Below are 15,538 nucleotides of genomic sequence, written 5' to 3'. Positions count from 1 at the left end.
AAGGCTTGATGAAAGCACGGACCACAACTGAGGGGTGGGCTGTCATGTTCCCTTAAAAGACCCAATCAACACCAGCAGTAATTAAAGCTGTTTGAACTATTTGAAATTAGGTGTATGTAAATTTTAGGGTGAAATAACAGAGGAAGTGTAATTTATGTGCGCATAAGATTCATCTCCTCTAAAGGCCCATGTCGTAAACAATTTAAAGATTTTCTGACGAATAATTTAAGACTTTTTAATAAAGTTTCGCGTTGATGTACGAGTTAAACAAAGCACAGCTTAAAATTCAATTAGATCGCAATATTACTAAATTATGTCCCTCGAACTTTTTTAAACCCAAAAGGTTGAACGCCTACGCTAAAGGACAAATAGGTTGCACAAACACCAAAGGGTAATTGCAAATGACCGATAGATTTGAAAACACGTGTGATTAAAAAACAAATTTTAACCAAACACAGGTATTAGAGTATCTACATTACCAAATAATGAGTTATTGTCTGGAGCCTAATCTATATTGTAGAAATAAAGATACAAACGAACCCTTCTTTTTTACGCAGCTCGATTGTTTTGAGCTGGACAACACCTTTACAAGTTCCGCGTATTTACAGAATCAGGATCACATCAGAAGGACAAGAAATAATAACCACGGAGTTAAATAGAAGGTAATTTTACGAAAGAAATCAGTTGCCTTAGCAATGGTTAAACTACATGGCCATATATTTGCAGGTTTACTGTGGCCTTTATCGGTGGATTGCGCCCAAAAATGGAGTATCAAGTTACTCTGGAAGGAATTAGCCAGGAGTCAAACGGCGCCAACAGTTTTAAATTCATAACGCTAGGTGGAGCAATTGGGCCCAACTCGCCTCAGATAATAGGCTTTAACGATTTAAATCAGTTCAACAGCAGCTTGGCATCTTATCTAGCAACACCTGATAAAATTAGCACCGATTCAATTTTTGCAAGTGGGTTGAATTTCGAAACAACAGTTTCATCATCTTTAGCCAACGACACAACCACTTGGTTTGAAAACAATAACCTATCAACATATCCAATACAACGCAAATATTATACAACAACGCCTTTGGCTAATACACCTTTTCAAAAACCAGCAAGCTCGGGATTTCGATTATTGAATCAAATTTTAACCAGTCAAGCGCCATCATTTTCTCCAAGTAATCCATCTGATGCGAGAAATAAAATGGTGCACAATATGCAAGAAAACGAAAACTCTGCTACATCAAACATGCGCACTAAAAATCCAGGTATATTTTGCACACTGAGATGTACAGCGACTTTTATAAACTATTTTTCTAAAAATTGTTGTTTTTATATAATGAATAAAATGCTTTAAGATACAGACCAGCGATATTACTATTTTAAGCACCACATAACAAAGTAAAAATATAATATTAAATAAAGGTGTATTATATGTCAATATGCTAGGCTGTTCGATGTTTTGTTTTTGCAGGGACCAGACTTACACCAGGAGCAAACACGTTGGTGACTTCAGCTTTGAGAAAACCAAACACTGCTGGCCGTATATTTACGTCACATAAAACTGTCAGTGCTATAACCGTTCGTAAGGTTTCTGATGAATATGTTAAACTGTCATGGCGAAAATTTACGAAACTTGGGGAAGGAGTGAGGTAAATCCGTTACATGTAGTTTACATTTACGTACAATTTGAGCAATGTTACGTTATTTCTGGCGAAAATAGCAATGCAAGAGGATATTAAATGTAAAAATATACTTTTGTGATGCTTTCAACAGCTAAACATTTTATTAGTTAATGTTTTAAGGTATGAGGTGCAAATATTTTCGCAATTACCTGATGGGTCGTTTCAATTGAAACGCACAAATAAAATGGGAAACAAACGCAAACTCACTGCGTCCAAACTTGCTTCTGGTACAATGCACAAGTTTTTACTGAGAGGTATTACGAGAACAAACAAAGCTCGCCAAGTTGTCATAATTGGACGAACATTAGTCAAGGTGGACAAATGCTTGTTGAATTTTTTATATTATAAACTTGATGTGACATGAAATTTCTGGCAGACGAAACTCCGGCCACCACATGTACGCCGCGTAAGGTATGTTACAACTTCATCAGCAAGATTGCAGTGGAGGAGACATCGGGCTCGAACAATTGATTATCACATCCAACTTTTTGACGAAGTAACAAAAAATCTGTTAGAGAACAAAACAGTCATTGGAGCATCTACCAAACGAGGCATTATATTGAAAGGCAAGAAATGTTTGAAGTCAATCGGTAGTTTTAAAATGTTTAAAAGTATTCCCCGAAAATATTTTCTTGTGTAATTCATTTGTGCGTATAGAAACACAATCCGGTTAATCATATGACCCCATGTTAGGGTTATTTCAAATATTTCAATAATGTTATACCTTCGGTTAGCAATTATACAATTAAAATGACCAAAAAAATAATCAAGACGTTATTGGGCTATATGCTCACTAGGCTCGGGGTGTACTATATTCAACCATTTTCGGAAACAACACTGGTACAATAATAATAATTGACAGGTTTTATGTAATGCTATACTAAATGTAAGTAAATGTTTATTTATTTTTTGCCTCTTTAAAAGTTGTAAAACTTCCCCCATTTTTAAAACAAGGAAAATTTAACCATATCACAAAGCAAAAATCAGTAGAACTTTTAAATCTGTACTTTTACGTCACGAAAGCTGCGAAATAATTTATCATCATTAATACCCAATGAGAACAATGTGCTCAAGCTAGTATAAGTTCATGGATTGAAAAGTGATTGTGGACCCCATGACGGTTTCTCACGAGTTTAAATTGACCCAGCTTTCCTTATAGATGAATTTTTTTTTTAAATTTTTATTTAAAGTTTCGTGCCAGCCGTAAGCATAATAAAAATATCTGGTAGATTTTTGTGGTATATTATCGTAGATTTGAAACCAGGGACCAGCTATATTACATCGGTTACGGCTGTGCGAACCCGTGATAAAAGCGACTCATCTACTGTCAACTTCACTACAAGTACGAACATGGGTTGATTTATCTTAAGATTGACATAAATGTCTGAGTCAACGGAGCAATGTGCTTTGACCAATGTAAACGAACTTTTTTGTCGATCCCTATACAGGACCGCTACCCATAAGCGAGCTTCACGTTCACAGGCAACAGGGAAATGTATACAAAGTGAGTTGGACAGAACCCGACGGCAGATTTACAGGATTTAAGTTCGGGTAAAGCATTATCAATGCCCTAATTAAAAAAAAATTCACTATGGACATTTTTTAAATCGAATCATTGTTGTTTTTTCTTTGTTTATAGATATAAAGTTGGGTCCAACCCTCCTAAAACCTGGAAAGGAAGTGGTAAAACGACCAATTTTAGAGTTACAATATCTCCTAAGACGAAGTTTACCGTGACAGGTTACACGTTAGCAAGTAAGCAGCTTCTATTGTAGGCCAATTTAATATTAGAAAAATATTTTTTTGTGTTAAGTGTATTGTGTTAAGTGTATCACTTTCTTAACAAAAAGTGTTTCAAAAAATCAATTATAGTTTAATATTTATAGGATCACGAAGGAGCCTTTGGCGTCAGGTGACTATAAAAACGAAATCAACAGAAAAATTGGAACCTGAAATTTTAGATAACCGTTTGGAGTCTGTATCCGAAAAAAAAGGTAAATCAAAAAATATTAAAATCGAAAATAATCCACTACTGGACGTCCCTGAAGTTCCAAGTAAACTGGTAAATGTTGCAAATACACAAATTCAGAAGACTGTTGATCCGCCTGAACAAGAATCGCAGCACTTTAATGTCACGGATCGAAGTCAATTTTGGAAATCACAAAAGAATGCTACGTATAACAAAGTTACGCCTATATTCAATAGGTTAGATGGTGCCAATATACAAAAATTGAATGTGTCTGAAATATTATCAAATTCACATTTATATCGACAGTCAGAAAACAAATCCTCCACGTTACAGTTAGCTTTACCCAAAAACGTTGGTGGCGATGCGAACATTTTAAGGACCTCAAATAAAAGAAAACAACACATTTCAAACTATCGGAGTGGGGAACTAGAGCTAGATATTCTTGATTATTCGCAGCAAGTGCAAACACACAATTTTATTTCAAATAATAATAAAGGGAATAAAACGCAGCCTAGCCTAAATGGATTCCTTCATAATAATGTGCATACATCAGTTCATTCCAAGATATCAAATTACCGAAATGCAAAACAGCAATTAAAACACATTCAGACTTCTCCAAATCTAGGACATGCAATGTTAAATCATTCTGGGCTTGCAACTGTATATGGTTATGAAGGACAAGGGAATTCAAGAAAAAATAATATTACGTTACATTCTACACACCAGCCTCTAAATGTATTGGAGATAAATTCTACAGAATTTTTCACCCCAAAATTGAACAATTCGAGCGAATCTTCTCCCAGTTCCTTTAAGCAAATAAGTGTTTCGAAAGCACCTGGAGAGGAATCACAACAACAAAAAGTACTTTTAAATGAACAAACTGATCAAAACGTTGGTGAACTACAAAATTCTTTCGAAATATCGCGAGTTAGGAATGCTAGTTCATATACTCAACAAGGCATTTATACAAGACAACCAAATATTACAAAGGAAGTTGATTTTGTAAAATCCAGTGACCAAGAAAATCGTTCAAGCGAAGCAGTTGTGCAACAACCCAAAAATTCCTATAAAGACGAATATAAATTACATTCCGATATTTCATTGCTACCAGACAAATTGCTACCAACCGCCGGCGAACGAAAACAAGTTTTTCGGGGAAAACCATTTTCCCAAATTCTGCATGGAAAACAACTATCTGCTTCAAATAATACAGAGAAGAAAGCGCTTACTTGGCAACACATGGGTATTTTGAATAAAATACAGAAGCCTGATCGATTTCAAAACGTGCGACAACCAGACGATTTAAAAACGATTTGGAAAACACAAATTAAACAAGTTAATGGTGAAGAAATGTATGATCTTCAACCAGGTGGCATTAAAAAAAACAACTTAACGGGACGTAATAAAGTTGATCATTATCACCAAATTAATAGCCCGAGTGAATTAATTGACCCGATTACACAAGATACAAGTGTTCATGATACGAGGAATTTATCGAAAGTAGAATTGTCAAATAAAGAACTGACTTACACTGCAATACAAAACGGTAAAACACCTTCTCCACCTAAAGACAATTTTGTACGAAAAAACTTCCAGCTAAGCAAGTCAAACGAAAGAGGATCGGTTGCACTTTCTCGCCAACCCGAAAGTACAACTCAGATGACTGGTTATCCTGCACCACCCCCTCGTAAGCTCTCCACGATGTCCAGCGCCAATACGATTGCTATACCTCGTGCCCAACATAAGAATTCAAATAATCACCATCAACAGAACAGTCGAGAAACATATTTGCGACAGCCTAATTATTTAAAGACGTTTGCTGAATTTTCTGGTACTACGCAACAGCCACTAGATATCAATCAAGAAGTTGACATGAATTCTTCCCATAACTATCAAACTTTAACAACAACATCTATGGATGCGGATTTACCAAAAAATAACACAGTATACCTAACACGTCCCGAATACCAGGACTTAAGAACAAAACCACCTGCAACCAGAAACAAATTTTATTCCTCTATGCAAAGTACAATCCGTTTGACAAACTTTAACGGTCAAAATCCTTTAAAGAAATCCACCAACGGGCTAGGAAAACTGGAACATTTAGTCCCATCTTCCCAACTGCAAAGCGGAATCAGCGAATTGAGAAATCCACTCACTTCTTCCCCGGATTTGAGTCGGTCAACAATATCTATCACCCAGATTCTACCAACACAGCAATCAATTGTACCAACAAAACACTTGGGAAGAACTCCACCAAGTCTACACCCAGAAGGCTCATTTGCAACCCATTTCGATGGTGAAACAATAAACGAGTTACAATCTGTTGGTAAGAATTTTTAACACATATTTCATAAAATATACCATAGCATGTTTACTTATATTTGTAAAGATTATTTTTCTCTTTTGCAATCATATATTGTTTTTAAGCAAATTTAAATTTTACGTAAAGATAGTTGTTACGCGAGAGACCATGTTTACCACAGTTATACTTCATTGTTTGCCAACCCCGATCGCCGTTGGTGTTCCGTTTGTTTGCCAATAGGCCAATCGAAATGTGGACTTTAAAATTAAATGAAAAGGGTACAATGTGATGTCATCAAACCGAGTGTTTGGTCTCAGGTCTTAGTGTGATTGGCACCGGGTAAGAAATGTCAGTTCTCTTTTGTCCCTACCATCCTAATTGGTTTACGTACAGTGTAATGGGAATTAGTTTCGCTTTTTATTTTAGTAAGGGCATTATTGTATTGAAGTTAAACTGCATTGGAAGGGTTTTATTAAAGCCGGCATTTGCAGCTTAAATAAGTCTGCACCGTCAGTTTTATTTTCCAATATGCAAACTACCAATATAATGTAGAGTAAATGTAGAAAAGCGAAAATATGTCAGGCGAAATGACGCGCTCAACTCGCCGACTAAAATAGAAGTCGCGCAGCCGAAAACGACAAGTTGGGTGCTGGTCTTTTCTCGAGGTGCTAAGCGTTATCCACGCTCGCTACATAAAGCTATTGTTAGAGCGTACTTGTGCTGCTTTATGCTATAGGCTTACAGACACTGTGGTATAGAGCGGAGGTCTCGCAGAAAAGCAATAAGCGACTATTTGACTAGCATCTCGTCGAAGTTAGCAAATAATAAGTGTAAGTTATAAAATTTCCGTTCAGTCCATTCTTGTGTATCAGACTTCAGTTCAAAAAATGGACGACAGCTGGTTCGAAATGGCGAAAAGTGTTTTTGCAATAAATTCATTTCCAGAAGATTACATTTATGGAAGTAATCTTAGCGTATTTGTAATTAGAAAACATTTTTTGTGTCTACGGATCTTTCTAATTGCGGAATGATTAGTTAAGTGCCAAACAAAAACATGTCTGCTTTGAAATCTTACTTTGTTATGTCAATTATGTTTGCTCGGAGCTTGGCTAATATCGATGAGGACGCAATAGTTACAGAAGTCCTTAGTTCGGAACTTTTAGAAATGGATTCGATGGAAATGGCTGCCATGGTTGATGACGACATCATTACCAGGCACCTTGACGATATGCCGTCGCCTCCCGTCAAACTACGTGGTGAGAAAGCATACGTAAATCGATTGGCGACTTGTTCTTGGTAGTTAAATAACACAGATTACGCTTTCACCACTAGCAATAAAAAAGGTTATGATTTAGACTTTAAAGTTTAGAGCATATTTTTGATTGATAAAATTCCTAATCGGTAAGCTATTGTTGATTTTTAGCGGCTATAAACTGTAGGTTGTTTTATTTTAACTTTATCCATATACGCTATTTGCCAATAAATGCTACAAGGGTTTCTATTTTGATTAGTACTGTTTTACGAAAAAAACCCGACAATTCCAACTGTTTATTTGGAACGTTTTTGACATTTCTGTACTGGAGCATTGACGTCGTACTGTAGATTGTCAACGTGAAACAGTTTATCAGCCTAGACAAAAAAATTCTTTGATCGCTATAACCAAAGTCTTTGTTGCGTGTTTCGGCTTAACGCTGTAAATCGCGGCACACGAACCACGTCTCCGTTCGGCCTTTGCCAGTCGCAATATTCTTTATTTAACCTTTTTTTGCTATCGCATCTAGAATGTATTAGCAAGGAATTTGCATTCGATTTCTGTTGTATGACAATCAACAACAACTTGTTGGAAGTTTGATAAATTTCCTTTTCGTTTGCTATTATACATAAAGTTTAATTTCTGCTGTTAATTGACCTAGTGTTATATTGTAGGTGCTATCACGACGTGCTTTATTTTGTTGGATATTTTAGTTGGAATCTCTGTCATCGTTCAAGCTTAAAAACATGTCTTAAAAATATGTGGAAAACCGTTTGGCCTTCTTTGAAATGCACTTCAAACGCGAAATTGCGTGAGACGCCTGTCAGTCTGTCACCCGAGCTCGTGTCCAAGTTTACCGGGAAGGGTGAAAGTGGGAGATGTCAGTTGCGCGAAACGACACGTTCTGCATTTTCTCTAACTTAAGAGTGGCGTCCAATCGATCGTCCGCTTAGCCATTTAGCGTTTGTGATATTTGCGAGAGGGCAGGGGCTTTTGCAGACCAAAGGACTTTCTCAAATCCTTTTGCAAACACACCGATAAGTGGACATGCTATGATGAACTGTTAGAGATTAGCGTTTGGCAAAAGTCTACTTTGACTCTTCTAAATTACTTATCCTTTTCTTTGTTTCATGCTGTGTATATAATAATAATAATGGGTCGTCCATGTCTGTTGTCTAGTTGTTGTGACCGGTGGTGATCGTAATGGTGGCCTGTCGATAGACACTTATAACCAAAAAATATAACCAAGTTGTTCGACCCAAACCACAGCGCGGCTTGAAAGAATGTTTTCGGAAAACAGCGCAGTTTCCGCTTTTCGGTCATGCGTTTACTCTCTGAACGCGTTTGTTTCAACTTGACTGGCGTTTGCCGAATAATACACTCCATCAAGTTTGCGATGAGTTTTTCAGCCTATTTTAAAATTCACCGCAGGGTTACGTCACCTCTAAGTTAACAAGCAATTATTGATACATTCTAACAGTAAATAGTTGAGGCTAAACAATTAACCATGAATTAAATGACGTGGAAAGCATATTACATGAAGTTAAATAAAATACGCATTTACAGTAGGTAATTCAAAAGGAAAATATTTTTTGTTTTAGAACGGTAAATAAGCGATAAAAATTTTCAGCTTCGACAGCTTGTGAGTATATAACATCGGCATTTAATTGTAAAACATTATTTTATCCTGAGTATAAAGGACAACCGTTAAATGCGCAATACTTTAGGGGTAGAAAGATAAGGTCTATAAAAACATTACAAAGTATCATAACAAACGGCACGCGACAGACACTGCTTAATTTGTATGCGAGCCAAGATGAGAGGCAACACATAATCGTTCAGTTTATAGAAGCGATCAAAGCGAGCAATTTATGAGACATTTTGAGCAATTGACAAGTGTCGCCTTCCCTTGAAGTCGGAATGACGCGTTACTATACCGCCCAGAAGCTCGTTCCATTGTGACCAAGGCGGCATTCCATCGAGCGGTGCAGTGCAAACAATCCCAATGCTCAGCTTTCTTTTCAGTGGGCATTGAAAATTCGATTTTGTCAAATCTCCAAGTGGTCGTATATAATCGCTTTATGACTTGTTGGTTTACGGTGAATACTAGCACCCGATTCTCGCCTCCAAACGACCTCCAACCACCGATTAGCTACTCCAGTTTCCGCAGCTGAGCCCCTGCTCGTAAAACCTGCCCAAGTTAGAATATTTCAATACGGTTAAAATTCTCGAAGGATTCGTAGATGGAGATTTGCTTGTTTGATCACAAAATGTTAAAGCCGGTAAAGGCATTTTGGTGGCGCCAGACATTATCGATTTATGCAAAATGTTGTAACGTACACGACGTTGGTTGTGATTATCTTATTTTGTCTCAATTGTGTTTATTTTGGTTTGTTAATTTTAATGTTGTAAAATGTTAGTTTTATTAACCGAAATAAATTAAAGGCATTTTATTTTTTATTTAATTTAGGACCCTCCTGTCTATCTGGAAAAACCGAACTTGTTTTTTTATTCGATGGTTCTAGTCACGTGAGCGCTGGGGATTTCGATATCTTTGCTGATTGGCTGAAGTTACTAGTGGAGTCCTTTGACGTAGCCGAGATACAGTATGTTTTATTTGTAATTGTTTTGAAATATTCCTACAGGCTCCCACTCTTAGGAGCACTAACATCTGTATTTAACCAAACAACACTAAAATATTTTTTTCATTAAAAAGATGCCAAGGCAGATTTAAATGTTAAATTAGACGCATGTCTACTAAATGATACCTGTACATTTATAAAGGGAAAGTGATTTCTCTAAACTGGATTGGACAAATTTTAACAATAATTCGAACAAGACACGTTTGTCGTTGGTCCAATATGGTGAAATTGCTCGGGTTGAAATGCACCTTGGAGATCATACAACTAGGCATTCCGTGTGGACTACAATCGATTTCACTGAACAAATAGGCAAGTCGAATAGACGTCTCTAATTCATAGATAGTAAATTTAAAAACCTTCTCTTGATTTTATTTTGTCAGGTGGGTCGGCGTACTTGGGACGAGCAATCGACTTAGTAGCTACCCAGGTTTTAGGACATAGCCGATCAAGGCCACAGGCACAAAAAGTCGTGGTAATCGTTACCTCAGGGAATATATCTGACGACTTTTCAGACGCTGCTCTTCGTCTCAAGGAGTCAGGTATACCGTAACTATTGTTATTTAAATTGCAATATAATTATTATATAATATATTTATATTCATTTGACAGGTGCAAGGGTCCTAGCAGTTGTTGCTGGTGGTGCAGGCAGTCGACATATTATCGAAACGCTTGCTTCCGATCCTTGGAAAAAGCTCGGGTTTCAAGTTGCCCAGTTTTCAGAATTAGAAAACATCAGAAAGAAGTTAAAGTGGAGAATTTGTAAGGAGGCGAAAGGGCGTAAAGCGAAGCCTGATAAAGGTCAGTCGTCATACCTCAGTTGTCTTGAGTTTATGAAATTATTTTTTATAACACAATATTAGGAATTTCCATCAGTTAAAGTGAACTTTTTTCAGAATATGTTTAGTTAAACTATTAAGATTTTGCTACTTATATCTGAATGTAGCGCGTTATATCTGATTGAACCAAACTATTAAAAAAAATGCTAAACATTACGCCAAGAACAAGGTAAATACCAACCGTGTATACTGTGCACCTGCCAGCGTTCCGCGTGGCAGACTCAACCCTTGTAAACTGACTGCGTTCCCACAAGGGTTTTACGTCATTTCGTACGAACCTAATGACTCCTATTTTATTTTGCTTCAAATATGTTAGCCGCTTAACAAAATTTTACCCTTTGGTTTTGACCAAAAGCGTTAATATTAAACCATTTGTCCAGATTTGCTTGATTTTTTTCTTTAAAATCTTTTTTTTTCTGTTTACAACGTTTGCGCCGTAATAGCAACTAATATATAATTCTAAGTAATGAAGATTTTGATTAGATTTTATGAGCGTTTTTAGGAGCTAATGTGACGACGTGCGTGTTGATTAAAGACAACAACATACGTTTTGTTGGGATTCGGTATCAAACTGAAACTACAAAAAATTAAATGATTTTAATATTTTTCGTACCTTAATAAGAATGTTGTTTCCCTTTGCTTGCGTAATAAAGTTCTTTCACTGGAGTTTTAAATGCATTTTTTTCCAAATACTGCTAAAAGTTGAAACACTTTAGCAAGTAAGAAATCTCCCGCAGACAATAAAGTGTAAAAAAGATTCTTGTTTTGCTAAAAGTATAATTAATACTGCTAAAAGTATAATTAATTTAATCCAAAATTACGCCTTAGACTAGCTTTATCTTCGGAATGCAATATTGTTAAGGGACTTAAATCTTTGCGACAGCGCGACGAATTTAATCTTGTTAGTTTAGTATTGTGTGTTTCTGCTTGGACTCTTTTAGTTTTGTTAGTTATACGCTTCATACGTAATGTATAGCGATATTCGATATTGGTGGTCTTTTTGTACAAGTTGCATATGTTTATATAAATAGAATATGTACCACTTTATGAATCTCTAAAACAAGCTATTTTAGTTGAGTGTTTTAAATTAAAGGTGGAAAGCAAATTAAAGTGAAACCATCAAAGTTGATTGAAAGTAGGTGTGCCTGCCTGGCTGGACCACCGGGCTTGCCTGGCAAGAATGGCGATGAGGTATGTACAATACAGAGTGGCGGATTAAATTCCAAGCTGATGGATTTTTTGTACCACCTGTAGAGCAGGGGTGGCCAGTTATTTTTTACAGCGGGCCTTGAGATCGGGTCAAAAATAGGATATCAAATATACACAATATAACGTCATACTGTGACGCTATAAAACAAGTTAGCTTTAGAAATCTGATAAGTCGTTAGGGGTATTGCACAAGTTTACAACCGAAGTAATGTAAATAAAAGGCGACACGGTGTAAATATGCGGCTATTTGGTTAAAAATGCCAATTTAAATAAAAGGTATATTTAAATTATCTACAATTCTATAGTATCTATAAAACGTAAGGTTTTTACGATGGTATTAAATGTGTTGAACCTTCAAATTATATATTGTATGAAATATGTTGATTGACATTACACACATAGCTTGTGAAAGTTCATCCTCATCATGAGTGCATTAATTTAAAGGCCTCTACGGCTATAATTAAAGGTAAAATCACTGCAAAACTATTTTCCTATAGGGCCAAAAAGGAGAAAAGGGAGATTGCGGGACAATAGGAGAGAAGGTAGTATTTATTCATTTATTTTTATTCTGATATTATACACTGAAGAGATGTTACATAAACGCAATATAGGAGTTCCAAATCAAAAAAGAGAAATTATTTTTTTATAACTTGTTTCAGGGATCAGTAGGAAAACCAGGAAAGAACGGACTAACAGGCCTTCCAGGTGAAATGGGTCCTCCAGGGCCCCCTGGATTTGGGTCATACCGTACAAACATTAATGATGGGAACGCATTAAGTTTTATAGATGACAATACGATCTCTACATTAATCAAGGAAGCTGTGCAGGTATAGCTTGCCTGTTGTGTTGATGATAGTCCTTGTTCCATTATTTTTCGGAAGTTATTTATTATCGAATGTACAGGAATTACAAGGCCCAAAAGGAGATAAGGGAAGTATTGGAAGAGAAGGACATCCGGGCCCCCAGGGACCTCAGGTATAGTAGCCCTAATCTATAGAAACTCTATTCTTGTACGTAGACAAGAATGTATACCAAATATCTCACTTATAACCCACCTTATTGTTTTTACTTGGACCAATATAGCTAATGTAGTTTAATACATAGAAACAAATTTGTGTTTTACTAAAGGCTTTGCTTCTGACCAACTAGTTACCACTTCCCAAAGTAGGAAATTAAGGTAAATAAGCAGAACTATTTTCGGACGAAAATTATTTCAGGGCCTGGAAGGCGCAATGGGACCTCGGGGTCATCCAGGTCCTGGCGGAAGAGTCGTGAGTGCTTCATTTGTTCTCTGCACATGAACAGTGATGGCACGAGCACGTCTTGAATACATCGTGCACTTAAATATATAATATCGTATAATAATAAGAAAAACGTTCTGCATGATAACAATTAAAGTTCAGCACCTAAAACAAATGATTTGAAAATGGACACGGGTAACGCAAGTTGTCACTGCTTTTAACACATCTACACTGTTTAAGCAATTAATGCGGTATCGAAATGTTGGCGTTTCGAGTATAATTTTACAAGCAGTTAACCGTATAAATCTGTCACACAAACGTCTTTCAAAAAACAATTTAACTTTATATTCAGGGATCACAAGGGCCACGAGGCGTTCCTGGACCTACGGGTCAAATCGGTTCACCAGTAAGTTATTTTCGGTTGTATATGTGCATGTCCTAAAACTTTTATGGTTTAATGCTAAAAAAATTTTTTTTAATTGTTTTACTGTTTTTAGACCAAATAATCGTTAGAAAGCGAATAAAATCCACTTAAAATCGTATTTTGCAACAAAGGGTTTTCAAGGACCACCGGGACCAAGAGGAATTCCGGGTGATAGTGGAGCCGCATCCACTCAGGAAATGGAGAGAATAGCCCGCAGAATCTGCCAGGTGATGATTGAAGGTAAGGGAAGCGGAAACTTGCTGTTAAGCATCTAATGCACGTTAATGTCAGATATGCTTTGAACTTACTTATCCCGAACAATGTGAGGCGTCACAGCACAATTGCATGTTTTGGGATCACACTTGGACAACTAGATATATTTTATATTTTAAAAATCTGATGAGATTAAAAATCTTCTCGGTTTTTCAATATAGTCACTTGTACTAACAGAATTTGGAAAGCATTGGCGCCTAGTTTTTTGCTGAACACAACCAAGGAATTTGTTATATTGAATTTCCCACGACCTGCAGTCGTTGTTTTGTCATAAAACAAGTTATTCCTAATTGCATAATGAAGAGCCAAATAAACCTACTTATAAACTTCAGGCAACTGCAGTATGGTTCAAATATTGTTTTGTTGTATATCTAATCGTAGGCTTAATTAATTCAGGCATTTTCCGATACAGAGTGGCATTAAAGCTCGAAATGTGTCGAACTTCTTAGTCAAATAGGATACTGTTGAAAAGAGTTAAAGTATTTATGTTTTAGCCCGTCAAACAGTTGATAATTACAAGTGTATGCGGTCGTAAAAGTTACGTGTTTGCCAATGCAGTTGAAGTGCCCTTGCAGCGCTGTGGCTTACTGATAAGGCATACTTTAAAACACGCCTGAAAACGACCTTGACGATCGTTAAAGAAACACCCAAAGGCAGCCTTCGAGCATGTCTCTTTTAGCTGGTAATAATATCATATTCGGGTGCTTGTTATATAGCAACCGACACATCTCTCGACATAGTTTGTATTAACAAATATAAGTATGTCATCTCACAATTGCTAGACTAAAACACTTACGTATGTATAAAGAATAAAATTCTTTGTAGATTGAAAGGGGTAAATCAATGACATGTCATCCATATTTTTTAAGTTTGCGAAATGAAACCATATGTTTTTTATTTAGTTCCCTTTCAAAGGTTCTTTTTTCCCTTCACATTTAATTTTAAGAAAATAAAATCGAGTTACTAAACTATTTCGGCATAACTCTGATGTACACCCCTATACTCAGACCGTAGGCAAGTTATATGACAGTAAACATAACGGTCGTGGCGTGGTCGTTTGCAAAGAATAACGTCAAGTACCAGTTAAGTCATTATTAGAGCAAGTCAAGTCCCAGTCAAGTCATTGACATAAAAACAAAACAAAAAATAAAAAAATGGGCAAACTTGCCTGTGTATGAGCAATATCTCAGCAGGAAACGTGACACATTTGGTACGGTACCTTGGGAAACATGACACAGTGGGCAAACGAAAGATGAGCACATTGCTCAATGAAGTGGCAACAATCAATACGATTTCTGCAAAAACAATTATGAGTCGATTCCCCCGCAGAATCATGTCTACACAGAAATCCCGTAAAAAGTTGGGTGAAGCAAAATAGTTTGTTTATCTTGTTAATGTTTTTAGATAAAGAGAGGTTTACGCAACAATAGCAATATTGCAAAGACACTAAAATTGCATTATATGCTACTATTTTCCAGAAATTACATTTTTGAAAAAAAGAGAGTCCACAAGGACCCATAAACACAAAGAAAAAGCTGTAATAAAAATACTTGAAAAGCGCCGTAAGATTAATTGTTTATCTAGGTTTTGGTTTAGGCTATACATATATCATCGATGTTATGTTATATTTAAGGTGTACTGCCGTAAAGCGCGATATACGTTTATATAGACTATGTAGGCGAAACTTTCATTCCTAAGAGTTCCATGG

The 15,538-nt window shown here is 36.3% G+C and overlaps 1 protein-coding gene across 2 annotated transcripts in view; it reads left to right on the top strand.

Moving 5' to 3' along the window:
• Window positions 1-15,538, top strand: part of LOC146148529 (uncharacterized) — a 54,089-nt gene that overhangs the window by 32,324 nt on the left and 6,227 nt on the right. For both annotated transcript variants that reach the window (XM_083388432.1, XM_083388433.1), the window contains 19 exons: window positions 558-662; window positions 727-1,262; window positions 1,469-1,646; window positions 1,800-1,992; window positions 2,056-2,245; window positions 2,932-3,021; window positions 3,128-3,230; window positions 3,319-3,434; window positions 3,566-5,977; window positions 9,676-9,811; window positions 9,990-10,156; window positions 10,228-10,386; window positions 10,457-10,645; window positions 11,777-11,874; window positions 12,390-12,434; window positions 12,552-12,719; window positions 12,796-12,867; window positions 13,486-13,539; window positions 13,689-13,797. In XM_083388432.1, coding sequence (XP_083244558.1) covers window positions 558-662; window positions 727-1,262; window positions 1,469-1,646; window positions 1,800-1,992; window positions 2,056-2,245; window positions 2,932-3,021; window positions 3,128-3,230; window positions 3,319-3,434; window positions 3,566-5,977; window positions 9,676-9,811; window positions 9,990-10,156; window positions 10,228-10,386; window positions 10,457-10,645; window positions 11,777-11,874; window positions 12,390-12,434; window positions 12,552-12,719; window positions 12,796-12,867; window positions 13,486-13,539; window positions 13,689-13,797 — 5,120 coding nt within the window. The remainder of the gene's footprint in view (window positions 1-557; window positions 663-726; window positions 1,263-1,468; window positions 1,647-1,799; window positions 1,993-2,055; window positions 2,246-2,931; window positions 3,022-3,127; window positions 3,231-3,318; window positions 3,435-3,565; window positions 5,978-9,675; window positions 9,812-9,989; window positions 10,157-10,227; window positions 10,387-10,456; window positions 10,646-11,776; window positions 11,875-12,389; window positions 12,435-12,551; window positions 12,720-12,795; window positions 12,868-13,485; window positions 13,540-13,688; window positions 13,798-15,538) is intronic.

The sequence above is a fragment of the Ascidiella aspersa genome, chromosome 4 (assembly GCF_963924565.1).
Source record: "Ascidiella aspersa chromosome 4, kaAscAspe10.2, whole genome shotgun sequence".
Taxonomy (NCBI): domain Eukaryota; kingdom Metazoa; phylum Chordata; class Ascidiacea; order Phlebobranchia; family Ascidiidae; genus Ascidiella; species Ascidiella aspersa.
This window is presented reverse-complemented; position numbering and strand designations above follow the sequence as displayed.